We start from the raw sequence: 17,016 nt of genomic DNA on the forward strand, positions 1-17,016 counted from the left end.
CTTGTATATTGGCTATTTTCAAATGGCCGAAATGTATGTTTTGTAATCAAAATCAATCTATTGAACAAATAACTAGTAACTAAGGTGTTCAAATAAATGTAGGCCTAGTGGAGTAAAAGTAGGCTACAAGATTTGGATCCGATATGTAGTGGAGTAGCCTACTGAAAACTGGAACTCTAGTAAGTAGAAATACCTCAAAATTGTGCTTAAGTAGAGTACTTGAATAAATGTGCTTAGTTACTTACTTTACACCACTACACTCCCTGCTGTAGGAGTAAGTTAACACCGTGATTGTTTTACATGGGCCATGATGGGGATCTGACCCAACAGGTGATGCAAGATGGGCTCAGGTAACACTGCAAAAGGGGTCACACGACGACATAGAGAAGTATGCAAAAATACTGCACCTGACAGTTGAGGTTGTATTTTACTTATTTCCAATACTTTTACTACGTCTCAGAGACAAATATTGTACTTTCACTCCACTACATTTATATGAAAACTTTAGCTAGGTCTACTAGTTAGATTTTGATCATTATCACAAAACATATAGGCCTACATTAGGCCTTATAACCACTTAGGCCTATACATTTCGTCCACAACGCATTGTGAGCTTGTAGATCTGCTATTTTCAAAAGAGTTAGGCCTACATACATTTTATAGATTTGAAAACTTGTGAAATTTGACATTCTGCACTGAGAGTACTTTTCCTTTTGGTAGCCTACTCTGTCTTTAAGTAGGCATACATTTTGATACCAATACTTTTGTACTTTAACTTGTTGTTATTTCTATATTGCAGTAAGAAATGAACTTTTACCACTACAGTCACATGGCTCAGGTAACACTGCAAACGACGAAACATGTTGTTGAATACTAGAGAAGTATGCAAAAATACTGCATAGCACCTGACAGTTTGATTAAAAGTATTTTAAATGTTTTCCCCCTTATTTACAGGTTCAGTCGTTGATAGGTATTTTGTTATGGTTCATATCATCTTTTTATCAATACATATTGATAAACACCTGACCCTAAGACACAGTGACTGTGTCCTGTCATATAATGTCATGTACAGTACCCACAAGGTCTTCGTCTGGTAGAAATCAGGCCTTATCAACTGCCTGGAGCCTGTACCTAAACAATGAGAATTGTTTTGGTATTCTAAGGCTCAGCTTGGGACATCTGGTGTCATCCAGAAGGACATCTCTTCCCCCCAGTAACCTACTGTATATGGACTCTTTGTCTTGTCATTCGTGGACAAGAAACATATCCTATGAACTGTTGAAACGTCATCTACTGACTGACCAAATGACCATACATAAACTCATGTCAAAACATAATTTGTCAGAGAGAGAGCACGAACCATTGATTATTCTGTTGTACCTTTGTCTTGAATACTCTCTCTCCATAGTAAAACATTCCATTCTCACTCTGATCACTCTCCTGTCTTATTTCTGTGTGATGGATTATTGTATCTCATATGGGAATAAGAAGGTGTTGTTGTTTACTAATAATATATTTATCAGTCGTTCAAAAAAAGAGGCAAATCTAGTTAAAACAAACTCTATTTTACTTTAGTTTTTCGCCACGAATGTCAAGTCGGAACTAATATATGATAGCTCCCGTGGCAGGAGCCGAGCCGGAGCCACGTTGACTGTGACACAAGGTTTCATGTTTGGTTTCTGTTGCCGATAAGCACTGCAGCTAGCTTACCTCGGTAAGTTCTGCTGCTTTACACCGCATGTTTCCATTTAAATTACATAGCTTTATCTTTTAGCTTTACCTGCACGTATCGTGTCACTGATGATGGCTTAAAAAACGATGCCCTTGAATTGACTGCATTATAGATCTAGACTATAATTCCCAATGAGTGTCTTTGCTTGGAATGCTTGCTATGCTAACATGAACCTGCCTGGCTGTGGCTGTCCGTCCGTCCATGGCCGTGTAGCGCTCTGTACTGAGCCTACGTACTGTAAACTGTCACACACATTGCTGATCTACTAATGATGATATCTAATTATTGTTTGAGATAGACACGAATTATAATGTTGGATTAGTGACCAACGTTGGGATAGTGTATAATGTCGGCTTGAATGGCCTAGTTGAAGCTTAAATCGGCTTGTGTTTTCCTGGCGTGACATTTACAGAATGTTTCACTAGCTGTGTGTGAAACCGGTCTCGACACAAATAAAGGGTTTAATGACACGCATGCAAATGATGATATGCCTCCTATACCTATTGATCTTGATCGCAGTTCTCAAGGACTTGTTGCTGCAATGACTGAAGCTGGCCGCAAGAGGGAGCCAAAGTCTTTACAATTAACTTCACTCTGTCTAGACTAGACAGTAACTTTACCATCTAGCCACATGCACACATTCAATAATTCATCACATTACACGGTATTTTGTTTGAGGCTGCTGTTGTTCTGTAACCAGAAAGTCACATCTTTATGCCCTTTAGCAGCCCGTGTTTATCTTGAGAAGTTAAATAATTCTAATCTGACGATTCAATACATTGCAGCAAGTGTGGCAACAAGTGTTTGCATTTCTTCAACAGATGGGCCCATGATTGTGAGTCTTCTGTCTTCTCAGTTGGTTAAACACGTGCAGGTAGGTTGTATGGGTGGGTGGGTGTGTGCTCCAAAACGAGTTATTCTGTATTCTAAACCTGGTTCACTGAAACTATCGTTATGTTGACTGATGTACTGCCTGCAATTTTTTTATGTATATATCTTAATTTTGTGTGTGTGTGTGTGTGTGTGTGTGTGCGCGTGTGTGTGTGTGCATGCTTATGCGTGCGTGCGTATGCGTGCGTGCGTATTCCCATGCACAGGAAGGGCAGTGGTGATGGCAGCAGCTACAGGAGGTGGGTCAGGGCCAGGCGGAGTAGACCTAAGCCGGAAGTTTGTGTCGGAGTCGGAGCTTGATGAAAAGAGGAAGAAGAGACAGGAGGAATGGGAGAAAGTCAGGAAACCAGATGACCCAGAAGGTAAAACACACTTCTTTGAAGAGTAATATTACATAAAATCATCAAGACCCTAAGTCAGTGGTTCCCAAAGTGGGGTCCTCAAATTATTTTGTGGGATTCCCAGGTATGTCATTTTTTTCTTCGTTCTCAATGGTAAACAAACCAACACACGGTTTAAGTGTATACAGGGTGTCTGCACATTTTTTAAAGTGACAATTTAAGAACTTTCAAGACAGTTTTTATACCAAACTGGTCAAACTGTCAAATATTAAGTAAGCAAGAGGTGAACATTGTGAAAATAGCAGATCTACATGCTCATAACGCCTTGCAACGCCAGGCGATGTGAGCATGTAGATCTGCTATTTTCACAATATTTATATGTGGAACCGAGTCACATTAAATGTAATACGTACAATTCCAAGTGTTTGTCAGGGTGGGGGTCCCCAGTTCAAATATGTTAATTTTGGGGGTCATGGCCTAGTAAAAAGGTTTGAGAACCCCTGCCCTAAGTCATTAATCAACTGTCTTATTTGCAAGGTACTTTGTTTGTCTATGTACAAGATGTGTGTGTGTGAATTAGCTTGTCTGCTCCTTAGAGGCCCCAGAGGAGGAGTATGACGGCCGCACTCTCTTTGAAAAACTACAGGAGCAGAAGGATAAAAAACAGGAAGAGTATGAAGAGCAGTTCAAATTTAGTAAGTCTTTCTGACTTTGTGTTTACAGGTTTTGCCTGTATGTTTTATCACCTCGAAAGCAGAACAATCATAGCTCTTTTGTTACATTATTGAAGTGAAAGTTCGATCCTAGTTGAAAATCTATGCAAACAGTGATGTCAGAGCGGCAAACCCATAGACCGTAAAAAAGACGGGCGGAGACATGATGTGCTGTTTCTCATGTTAAACTGCGTTCGGTCGCAATAAAGTCTTGTTTTTTCATGCAGAAAGCCTAGTATAAAAGGGAATCCTATCATTCAGAATTTAGTAACAACCAATCCATAATGTTCACAGTAAAAAAATATAATGTGTTATTTCAAAGACGAATAAGGGTATGTTCACACATGCATTTCTAAAGGGAAATGGCCAATGCATTCCGAGGTGATTTTCACGTTCAACCAAGTTGAACGTCAGGCACCTGAAGCAATTTTGCTTTGCAGCTGGAAGCTCCAAGCCTGGTCCCCAAGCCCTCCTCTGCTCGCATGAAAATAAAAGTGAACGGGACATGACCGTTTCAGTCTGCATGTGTGACAAATTCTGCAGAATCTCCTTACCATGCAATATTTAAATTCTGCTTACCACAAGCCTTATGTTAAACTATTGAAGTATCGAGCACTCAAAACTTAACCTACTTCTGTAGATTAGAAAAACACGTCACACATGTAGGAATTTAAGATGGTCTTTTTATGGACTGTCAACCCAAAGAATTAATTTATTCTACTTCACTTCAGCGTGTTGAGCGTATATTCTGTTTCCATGGCAATAGAGAACATGGTGAAGGGATTGGACGAGGATGAGAGCCACTTCCTGGACGAGGTCTCCCGGCAACAGAGCCTGGTGGAGAAGCAGCGGAGAGACGAAGAGAAGAAGGAGCTGTTGGAATATAGAATATCCTTAATCTTTGATACTGGAAACATATTGGAGACGGGAGATAAGCTTTTGACCTATGGGCCTCTTGGCTCTGTAAGTGTTGGTTCCTAAGGCTTAATTAATTCCTTTATTATTATTTTTTTAAGATTTGTTTTTGGGCTTTTATGTCTTTATTGATAGGACAGTAGACTGACAGGAAATGGGGGCAGATAGGGGAGTGACATGCGGCAAAGGTCGTCCGGATCGGGAATCGACGCCACCAGGCATCCATGCCTATGTGGCAATGCCCAAGTGGTATGTGCCCGGACCAGTAGGCCAGCGGGCACTTAATGAATTCCTTTATACCCAATTCAAATACACCCCTTTGCCACTATTGATTCTTGTATTTTGCTGATCGTACCGATCAGCAAAATGTGTCTGCCAGGCTCCAGTAGACTTCCTGAGAGTTTCCAACTTAAGGATTTAGTTGGCACGCACACAAGAGCTGTCTTAGAGCATAATTCAACTTGAGGTTGAGATTGTGTTCTCTGTAGTTACCTTACATAACCACAAATATGTTTGAGGTTGTGTTGTTTGGTCTGTAGTTGCCTTACATAAAATAATAAATAATGATGAGATATCTTCAAATAGTAACTCTGTAGATTGAAAAATGTATACAAAATATATTCCCCCCACTGACTCACTTAACATTGTCCCACTTTCAGAACACAAATGAATGTGAACATCAATGTATAATATACAAAACCATACTCTTGTGTTTTTAGCAAATAAGAAATGAAACTTAATGTACTATTTGAATTAGGAAAAATATGTTTCTTATTGCCAGAAACGAGAATATGCTTTATTGTTCATGTTCAATGTGAGAATGCGGTCTAGCCAACACCAACTCCAGATTCCTGAGTCGTTGCCCTCCATACTCTCCTATCCAGTGTCAGGGTCTTAAGCTCTACAGTGTTTTTAGCCAAGCTGTCGCACCGCAGTGCATCTATTCTACGTAGGTGGAGAGCTTCTTTTCTTTTCGGGCTTTGCACTGGGTTGGCTCCCATAGTGTCAGTTTGCGGGTGCCTGAGGCAGTGCCCTGCCATGACAGCCTCATCCTTCTCTCTAACTTTGTCTGTGACCCATGGTTCATGTTCACTTGACTTTGAGACCCGTTTCACCGTGAAATGTAAGTCAATGGGGAGATTTAATTAGTATTATTATTATTTTATTTATCAATGAAGCAACTATTGAAGCAATCTCTTGCATCATGGCAAGGTTAGTTACAACACAACCCAAAGAGAGGTGACTGCAGCAAAGCAGAAAGCTCGCAACACTCCAAATTAAATAAAGTATTTACGGTGCACGGCTCAATAATGAAACAATGAAGAAGTAGCCAGCACACAAGAATATCCTTTTCACATGGTTTATTTACCTCTGGACAGAGGACAATGAATGCTATGTTTGCTTTGCATTGTCAATACTCGAGAAGAGAATGGCGCCAGGTCAATATACAGTATATCATTACCACTTATTAACCCTTTCAGTGCCACCTTTTCACCACTAGAGGGCGCCCAATGGCCATAGAATCCACCATAGACAAGCGCTGTATATGCACAAGCCGTGCGCAGCCATGACGCGCCTGAACACTTTCCTTTGTGCATGAACAGGAACAGGATGAAGTTAGCTTGAAGTTAGCTATTGGCTACCAAGCATTTTAGAAGCCCTATTTTGGGCGATTTAGCCATGATTAAACCTTGCACACCTCATGGATATGCATGGAACAGAGAAAATGAGCTCTAAAGATCCTGGATTGCATTGGAGTGGATGGTAAATATCGGCGGCGCGACGCTCTCGCGGGCCGTGTAAACAGATGACGGCCGGCGGCCTGGCTCGGAAAAATATATATATATATATTATACCTGTCGAATTTAGCGCGCTATTAACTAGTTAACTCACAATCCTTTTAATGCAGAGAATTTTTTTAACATGCGATTAACGCAGCTGATGTTTGAGCCTCGGTGCGCTCTCCGTAGTATAGAGAGTGAGGAAGCAAATGCGCTGACAACAGTCAGTCAGTGTGTGATGCGGCCAGCAGCAGGGCTAGTCATAGTATGAGACCCCATAACTTTATGTATGAGACAGACAAAACGGCAGAGATTTTTGCAGCAGACAACCCCAATATCACCGCTAACGGCGTCGCGCGCATCAACGGCACATCTGTAGACAGCGTGAGCCCCAGACACACACGCTCCCAACAGGAGCACTCCAACTTGGACACGAGCACATAGTTGCCTACGACGTCCTTTATTATACAGTGCTCCCTGCCTCCCCAGACCCCCGCACCAACACACTAACAAATGCTTGCAACAACGGCCAGAGAACCCACATACAGTTAGCAGTTAAGATTGGCAGTGTCACCAGTTGGCTGCCTCAGTGGCACCACTGTAGTGCCACTGAGTAAATGTGGTACCACCTTTTTTAGAGGTGTTACAGCATGTAATGTGGCTGATCTGCCACAGGGAGGCACATGTGAGTCCATGAACCCTACATTACAGTGTTGGCAACACAGCAAGGGTGAACAGATTCATTGTGATTGTTATTAATTAAAGAAAACTTAGACGACAATGCAGAGTTCAGGTTGAATTGAAATGCAATTGTTGCTTTATACACAACTGTGTTTATTATACTCAAAAACATTTGACAAATGAAAAACTAGATTTGTCTAGAACTCAACTAGATTTGTAATAATAAGTATGCTAATGAATTCTAATTTCCCCACGACAGGAAAATAATAATAATAATAGTACATAAAATATTCAGTCAACAATTAGAAAAATATGGTTTAAATAAAAACATTGGAAACAGTTTGAATGGACAACATTTTAGAGGCTAAAGGAACAATCAAACCCTGATCTCCTGACTAACAACCCTGATCTCCTGACTAACAAGTATATCCTGGCCTAGACAGCTGTAGCTTAGTGGTTAGTGTAGCGAACAGGTTTGGGCCCTGTTATGGCCCAAATCCGGCAAGTCTGGCTGACTATGGCTTGTGTGCCACACATCTCCAACGAGCCATCAGTGTCTCTAGTTAGTCCCCCCAGGAATCCGCGGAGAAAATGTCTTGATTCCGCGGAGAACAATCCTGATTCTGCGGAATTCTGCGGAGAACAATTCTTGATTCCGCGGACATTAAAAATCAACCTAAAATTACCAGTTATCAAGCTAAAAATTATATAGTTCTAATAATCAAGTAAAACCCTTCATGAAATAGCTACAATTAATTGTAATTAGTGGTTAGAATAATCAAATATTCGAATAATCATTTTTGAGAATAAAAATCTGATTAAATCTATTATTTATTTTAATTGTTATTGTTTTTAATAATTACTTTCTGTTGCAAAGACTATATTGTCATCCAAACCATGCCCATAGTAACCACATTTTAGAAGATAGCCTACCTACTACCTAGTATGGGTGTAATATTTATTTATTCTCTTCTGCATTAGCATTGTTATTGCCAGCCAATGCCAGGCATAGAGAGGAACTATAGTTCAGGTCAGGACACAGTTTCTGTCAGGAATGTGGAGACAGTGGGACCATCCAGCGTCAGTGCAACTAGCAGGAGGGAAGCTAAGCTATTCCCCCAGGCTCTGTATGAGGTGGCCACTGGCCAGACCATGTACACATTGTTTTATAATAGTAGTAATGACTACTCCCGCCGCTCTGCTGCCACTCGCGACCGTTATTCCGCGGACGTCAGAAAAGTCCACGAATGGCCAAGAAATCCGCGGGTGGTCGCGAATTCCGCGATAAATTCCGTGATCGCGGAATCGCGGATTCCTGGGGGGACTATCTAGTACACTCTACATCATAACAGCTGGGTTTCTCATTGTGAACTAGGGTGCCCTAGTTCTGTTTAAGGTAGATTTAGAACAAATACAAAATATGCGATTAATTGCGATTAATCGTGCGATTAACTATGGACAATCATGCGATTAATGGGATTAAAATTTTTAATCGACTGACAGCCCTAATATATATATATATGTCACGGTTTGTTAGAGAAACAGGACGGTCGAGAAACGGAGCACTCGTGGTGCCGCACGGGGCGGAACAAGCGGTCGCCCACAACAACGTCCTCCAGGCGGAGCCGCTCGATTGTCCACGACATTGCAAGCGGCGCGAAGGCCAGCGGACCTTGGTCCTGCTCTTCGCCCCCGAGCGCCGCAGGCGCGAGTGGCCGCGAAGAGCGGGCCAGGGCCGCGCGGCCGGCGGAGCGTCGCACGAGTTACGAAGCCGTGGTGAATGCAATCGTTATATTTATGCCCAGGCCATAAGGCCTGGGCAAGCGAGTGACGTCAGCGCCTGCACTAGTGAATGGCTGTCTATGGGCTGTCGTCGCCATCTGGTGGTGATTAGTGTGTGGTGAACGACAAAACAAGCGCTCTTACTCTTACCGTCCTGAGTTACCCAAACATACTGTAACATATATATATATATATATATATATATATAAATATATATATATATATATATATAATTATTATTTTTTTTTTTTAAAGCCGAACTAGTTCGGGATCGGCACCCTGAACGTTAATAAGGTCCAAATAAAGCCGAACTAGTTCAGGATTGGCACAATAAGAGTTAAGCTAGCCCATTTAGATAGATGACATGGAGAGTTAAGAGTCAACTCTCAGTCAGCATAGAAAAGACCAGTGCTGTCCATGAAGTGGGGTGCAATAAATGCAACACAACACAAACTGTGGGTGTGCGCGCAGGTAACAGTAAAATCCTCAGTGTTATTTTAACTGAGAATGTAAAAATGGACCCAAGTACACTAGAGGATTTTACTGTGCACTGATAGATAGAATACTTATGGCTGCCAACGTGGCAAAAAAGCAGAAAAATGTTTCCATTGTGGTCCACTATACAGTACATACAACACCCAACAGACCATAAGAATATCTACATATAAATTACATGAAAATAAATACTAATATAGACGGTAGGACAAGTGACTTAAGAAAATTGCTCGTTGCCCTCATCAGTGTCTTCCTTTCTGTCCTCCAGCCTCTTGGCTCCATTTTCTTGTCTGTTTAATACAGTTGTTTTGTCCTTTTGTCTCCATCTTCATCTCCCTCTCTGCATCCGTTTGTCTGCTGACAGAGAAGTTGAAAAGAGAATGGGGTTGTCGTGGAAACTGTATCGTAGACTGGTAGCTACGGGGACAGCGCTCTCACAGCTGTGGATTTACATGCGCGTCATACACAAGCAAGAAACATGCATACACACACCTTAGCGCTGTAAAACCTCATCGGGCAGATCCTCTTTACATAACATAGGCCTGCGTAATGCACTTCTACTCATCTGGTTTCCCTCTTCCTGCCTCTTTGAGTGTCATTCTCTCTGCCTCTCAGTTTTTATGTCTCAGGGCTTTATTTCTTTCGGCTGCTCTTGTCATTCTTTCCGTCTTTCAGTGGTGCATTCTTGATTTGTCTAACTCGGTCTATGTCGGTCTTCCACTTTTTGTCATACCCACTAGTGGCTTTGGCTGTGAGGTTTTTCTTAGCTTTTGTAACTGTGTCGCCGCAATCCTGACGTAGATCAGCCCGACACTCCTTCAGAAGGTTGAGACTCGGAGACCAACATCCTTGCTGCTGATGTGGGAGTCTGATACCTGAACCAGTACTGTTTACAGCTGTACGTCTGCACATACTGTACTGTTAAAGTGTTTGTTTATCCCTGCACCAGTGTCTCAACTCTGCGTAGTGCATAGTACCGGTTCACCCTCCTTAACCCAGTGATGTCACAGTGCTCTAGTGAAGCGAGCGGCCACTGAGAGTCGCAGAGAGCCTGAAAAGAAGGCGGGCCCTAAAACCTTTGGAGCAGAGCAAAGGAGCAGTCACCTCTCTCAAGCACACCTGCTGGCTGGGGCGGTTAAGAGGCGCAGGTACACACACACACACACACACACACACAGTAATATTTTATGCACACAAAGTCAATTGCAGTCCACCAGTCATTGTGCAAAGGGATCAAATCATTTTTCCAGTGAAGACGGAGTACTTAAACATTCAAAACACAGCCCGGCACTTTTTTTAGCAGTTATATGTGGAGAGTTCACATCTTGAATTAGACTGTTAGGAAATGCCATTTTATGTCTAGAGGTTCTCAAAGTGGCATCCGGTGTCTCTAGAAAAATGAGGAACAGTTTATGTTAACTATTATTTCATCATGTCGAAGTTACTTAGCCCATTGAGAGAATGGATAAGAATGACTATTTTATACCTATCTCACCTCCTACTGTATATGTAAAATGCTGTACTATTTATAATCTTAACCTAAATCCTGTCTTTCTACAAACATTTGACAAATGAGGGTCCATGGCCTAATTTGTACCAGTCTGGGGGTCCTTGATATGGAAATGTTTGAGAGAGACTGATTTATGTTGCAGGACTGAGAGTCACATAAGCATGGAAACTCTGCTCTAAGGCCACATTCTCATAATATAATTCGGTTTAGTCGTGCGAATGGGAGGGGTGAAGTTGCTACATTCTTGCATATTTAATTGATACGTCTGCGCTCGCACTGCACATCGTCATCCGAAACAAGGAATCGTCCACGTCTGTCCATTGGACATGTATGTATGTATCCAAGCTGCATAATATAATGCCTCCTCCATCTCCCTGTGTTTATTAATTCTTCAAGTTAAAGTTCAACTCACAATGTAACTGCAGGACCGCCGCAAAATTGCAGCGCAGGCGTTAGCCTATTTATCTGCGGTTGACGGTCGTAAACGGGCGATCAAAGAATGAAACCAGCGGCGGCCGGAGGGACTCGCAAAATCTACCAGCAATAAAGCAGACAGCAAATACTTTAGCAAGATATGAATATTTACGAAGAGGAGAACGTCTCTCTCTCTCTCTCTCTCTCTCTCTCTCTCTCTCTCTGCCCCTCGTCTTGCCCTCCGCTGCGGCTCCCTCTCTGCGCTCCGCGCAAAGCGTCTCCATTTGGACACGATTTGGCACAGAGAGCGACAGAGCGAGAGACCCACACATCGGCCTATATTTTATTAGGCATATAGCCTATAATATACAAGTGACTCCAGTGGCACTTTCCTTTTATCTAACTGTGAGCAACTCCTTACAAATAATACACCATGTGCGATCGAGGGAGCGGTGATCAGAAATTAAATCAATGAGGGGAGGAGGCGGCCAGAATGGTCAGAAATCTAATGAGAGCGGACTGTCTGGAGGGGGATTTAACCTTTTATAAATAACTATGGATTTAACCCGCACATGGCTCTATATTGCCTGTATTTGAGACGGGTGGATTCACACCAACAGTGAAGTGTTTGCTGTAGCGAATCGAAACCACCGTTTTTTTGTGGATTTGCATTCGTTTCTTTGTTTCGAAAAAGAATACGGATGCATCTTCACACATGCCCAAACGTTGTGTATTTTCCGACAATACGTTAGAGGATTCGTTTTAATCGCAATAAAACGTGCCTGTGTGAATGCCGCCTAAGGGTTTCCATGCTTTCATGGCGTTCAACCCAATAAAGTCATTTCCTAACCGCTCCCTCTTGTCAGCGGACGACAGTACGAAACAGAAACCTGTTAACACACTGGTTTACCGTCCATCTATCTCTGTCATCCTGTCCTGCAGCTCATCCCAGTCATCAGATAGTAGTAAAAAACAGAAGGTGGAGACGACAGCAACTGCGACAACGGCAGCAACGGGCAACGGGGACAAACACACAGGTGGGCTGTAGCCTGTCTTGGCTAACTGATAGAGAGAAGGATATAAAGGTGGGCTGTAGCCTGTCTTGGCTAACAGATAGAGAGAAGGATATAAAGGTGGGCTGTAGCCTGTCTTGGCTAACAGATAGAGAGAAGGATATAAAGGTGGGCTGTAGCCTGTCTTGGCTAACTGATAGAGAGAAGGATATGGGTCCGCATCAGAGTTCCGACGGTCCGGTATTCCGACACTAAAACTATAACCCTAACTCTACCCCCAACCCTAAACCTAACCTCAGTAAACCTTACCTCAGTAACTAACCTGCCGACGCTAAGTAACTAACCTGCCTTACGCTAAGTAACTAACCTGCCTTACGCTAAGTAACTAACCTGCCGACGCTAAGTAACTAACCTGCCGACCATGTCGGAACAGCGGATAGTCGGGATAGTGAGCGCTTCCCGAAGGATATAAAGGTGGGCTGTAGCCTGTCTTGGCTAACAGATAGAGAGAAGGATATAAAGCTAAGATGTGTTTTTCTCGCGGCCACCTGGACTTGCTGAGTGACAGCGCGAGCAGATTGAAACAGACCAAAGACAGGCTTGCTGCTCACAGCCTTACCGCTCACAGCCCAGTCCAGATAGCTCTGCACGCACTTATTGTGTGCTCTTGCCAGCACTTCAAAATTGTTTCCTCAATCTCTTCACAAAGCTTCTGAGCTACACATTGGAACGGATTATGACAATTTCGTCACATGACACAACTGGTAAAACACGGTTTGATGGTGTGATCAAACGAAGTCATTGGGCCCTACATTATCTTACACCCAGAGCGAAATGGTGCACAGTGCCATGTAAAGCAACAATAGATTACATTTCTGGAGACTGGGGCATTTGTTAAAGGGTGTGTTTTGGCGGAATAAGTGCAGGTTCTCAACGTGCAAGTGAGGACAAGGGTAGGCCTCAGCCTTGTAATTGAAAGCAGGATATCATCGTTGTCGGGTGAAAACATTGTATGTCCAAAACCGTTTGTTTCATTTTAAAAATGATTTAAACTAGTGAAAACAGCCGATCTACAAGCACACAACGCCTCGCACCGCGAGGCGTTGTGTGCTTGTACATCTGCTGTTTTCACTACTTTTGTGCGACGGCCTTGTACAATGAAGCAGGGCTTTACTTTGCGAAAGAACATACAAATTTGAAACTTGGAGATACGAGGTTTCCACCCGACAAAGACGATATTGAAGCCAGTGGCGGGGAAATGATCTGCTACGGGCTTGACCATAGTGATTGATTTTGATTCATATCACGACTGCTTAGTGGCGACGACGCTGACATACACTGTGTGAACACGGACGAAAATAGCGGCGTACTAAAGAATCTGACAGTGTGTTTTCCTGTTCAGTGCAGGAGGCAGGGGGAGCCGGGGGAGGTGGGGGTGAACAGACTCCCGGTACCCCCACAGAGTCCCTGGGCTCCACCCCCCGGGGAGTGCTACAGCTGCCGTCTGCGGCCGTGTGCGTCGGCGTGCTCCCGGGCCTCGGCGTCTACTCCGGCAGCAGCGACTCGGAGAGCAGCTCAGACAGCGAAGGTAGCGTGGACGCAATCATCTCTCCGTACGCCCGCCATGGCAGGGCCTACAGATAAACACACACACACACACACAGTACACATGCAGATGGGACAGGCCTATACCTACGCGCACACACACACACACACACACCATACCAACAACATGCACATATGGGGCAGATATAACGTGACGTGTCTTGGCATGAACTCGAAGTGGCAGTTCCGAAAATACACTGTCTCAATGTGAAAGGCCCTACAGCCATGATTGTACACACACACACACACACACACACACACACACACACACACACACACACTAACACACACACACATGCACATATATATAGCAGAACCTAGAGAGATCTACGATTAATTGTCACTCAAATAATTGGCGATTAACCATTTAATTGTGTATTTGTCGTTGATAATTACATTTCTGTTTGGCTTTTAGGCTTTGAAGTTGCATATGGTAGATATGACACATAACCTAAATATACAAATACATTACTGACATATTTGACAACTTACTACTTAAAAAAATAACTTTGATAGTGGAAATAGCCGATCTACAAGCTCATAACGCGTCGCGAGCTTGTAGATCTGCTATTTCCACTATTTCGGACATTTTTCAACATTCACGATTATGACAAAATAATTGTGATAATGTCAAATAATCGCGATTAGACGATTATGTAATAATTGTGACAGTCCTACACACACACACACACACACACACACACACACACACACACTAACACATGCACATATAGCAGAACCTAGAGAGATCTACGTATACTGTATAAGCAAAGCAGTGCCAGCTGAGAAATGTTCAGGCACTCCTAGACATGTTCATTCTGTCGTAGCTTATTAGCGATGATGCAAACAGAGATATAACACCTAGCCTACTGCTATCCGATGTCAGTTTGTTCCTTTTGGTTTCAAGCTGTGAGTTTTGCTGTTGCTCTGTGTCACCAGTTCTATTTACGGTTAATTATATACAGCCTAGAAATATATTCCACAACAATCTCTTCCGACGCTGAATAAAATCACAAGTAAAAAATGTGCTCTTCTCCGCTTTCCAATCAATCCTCATCGAGTCAAATTTCTGTGTTTTTTATTTGTGCTTGTTGGCAATGTTGCACTCACACCATGACACCTCCACCCTTCCTCCCCCAACCCCCCCCCATCCTCCCCATTCCCCCAATCGCATCTCACACAGTTTAAGCCGAACCAACCAATCCTGCCCAGCCTAACCCGATGACATCTGCCCCCCCATCCCAACCCGAACCCCCCACCCAACCCACCACCAACCAACCCAAGCCAGTGCAGCTGTGCTATTGGCTGAGGGAACAGTGATTGGCAGCTGTGTGGAGCATGGAGGAGAGGGGCTTAGACTGTGTTGTCACATGATTCACACCTTTTAGGTCTCAGCGGGAGGGGAGCGAAGGCCACACGTCCTGGCAGCCTCTCTCCTCTGCTCAGATGAAAGGTCTGAACAATTTGATTGAAAATTGGAGGGAAAATGATGTACGGTAATGCTTTTGTTGCGTGTGTGTGCGTGCGTGTGTATGTGTGTTTTTTCCTCGTCTTTTGTTCTCCATTTACAAATGTACTTGCAGATTATTTGTGAAAAGAATGCTGGACTTTTTTAACGGGCTGATTGGAATTCTGTCTCCATGGTGATATGAGCTGTTGTTTTCTTTGTCAAAGCCTGAGGGGAGGTAAATAAAGAGCTTTTCCCTTTTACAGAGTCTGTCTCTCTCTCTGTGTGTGCGTGCGTGCGTGCGTGCGTTTGTCTAGCTATACTTATGGGGACTAAACGCATGTTCACACAGTCATCACACAGTCATCTGCAGGGGACCTCTGACAGTGTGGGGACAAATTAGTAGGTCCCCACAACGGTTAGGGATGGAGGTTAGGGTTAGGCCACAGGACTTGCATAAAAATGAATGGAAGTCTATGTAATGTCCCCACAAAGTGATGTAAATATATAGTGTGTGTGTGTGTCAGTGCAAGTAGGTTGTATAATATGAGGAATTGAGAATGCTTGCCTGTTTGTCCTGGTGTGTTTTCCAAAATGATCGTATTTGCAACATTTCATGGCATGACGTGGGCGTTTAAATGGGGAAGAATTTGATCTGGCGTGGATGATTCACCTCCTTTTAGAAAAAACATGAGGGGATCAGATGTGTGCCACAGGCTAAAGTTAGCATCAAGCGTGCTGATCTAAGGTCATCTCAAGTTCATTCTGGGAAACCAGTCGCTAAGAGGAAGTCTGATCTGTTGATGGAGTTGTGGTTCAAGAGGGGGTTTGACATCAGAGAGCGTTGACATTTGAGCTGAAGAGTGCTGCAAAAGACCACAATTGTTTTATTGGAAAATCATTATATTTTCCAAATTGCCTGCCCCAAAATGATACATAGAATAGGGCCGTTAGGAGAGGCTGGGGGCTCGTGGTGTAGAATATCATAATTATTATCTCTTATCACAGATCCTGGATGGCTTGATTCTAGGCTTAAACTAAGGAATAGTTCAACCCCCAAACTATCTATCGATAACTGGAGACTTAATAAGTTCAATTATTTTAGGGCTGTGAATCTTTGGGTATCCCACGATTCGATTCAGAATCGATTCTTGGGGTCACGATTCACGATTATTTTCGATTATTTCAAATCCAAAAGATTCGATTTAGAAACGATTATTTTCCGATTTAAAAAACGATTCTCGATTCAAATCGATTCTTGATTCAATTGGCATGAAAGCAGAGTACATTTACGCAGCTTTTATAAGTTTTATCAACTTAAAGGGGAAGACCACCCATTTTCAATATTGAACTATGTCATTAATATACCTTAGAGGAGTTGTGTGGAAATTAAAAAAAAGTTCCCCCTCTTCTGTGTTGCCTAGAACTGGAGGATTGATTTGGGGGTTTGTTTTGCAAATTACAACTTGATGACATCACACATTGTACTTTACAATACAAACCCCAAAATCAATCCTCCAGTTCTAGGCAACACAGAAGGGGGGGAACTTTTTTTTTTTATTTCCACACAACTCCTCTAAGGTATATTAATGACATAGTTCAATATTGAAAATGGGTGGTCTTCCCCTTTAATGTAATAATGTAAACACACAAAGGTAAATCCAAGACACATGCTTGCACACATTCTTTTAACTTG

General features: G+C 42.8%; 1 protein-coding gene across 1 annotated transcript; it reads left to right on the forward strand.

Annotated features, from left to right (window-relative positions):
• Window positions 1-1,670: 1,670 nt before the first annotated feature.
• psme3ip1 (proteasome activator subunit 3 interacting protein 1) lies at window positions 1,671-13,912 on the forward strand (the record flags this gene model as incomplete). The annotated part of the gene is made up of 8 exons (XM_080737336.1): window positions 1,671-1,714; window positions 2,554-2,606; window positions 2,830-2,985; window positions 3,561-3,659; window positions 4,444-4,567; window positions 10,342-10,479; window positions 12,198-12,292; window positions 13,671-13,912. Exons 3-8 carry the CDS (start codon window positions 2,844-2,846, stop codon window positions 13,910-13,912), a joined length of 840 nt encoding a protein of 279 aa, XP_080593462.1. The 5' UTR covers window positions 1,671-1,714; window positions 2,554-2,606; window positions 2,830-2,843.
• Between the last annotated feature and the right edge of the window lie 3,104 nt (window positions 13,913-17,016).

The sequence above is a fragment of the Nannobrachium achirus genome (assembly GCF_963921795.1).
Source record: "Nannobrachium achirus genome assembly, chromosome: 11".
NCBI lineage: Eukaryota > Metazoa > Chordata > Actinopteri > Myctophiformes > Myctophidae > Nannobrachium > Nannobrachium achirus.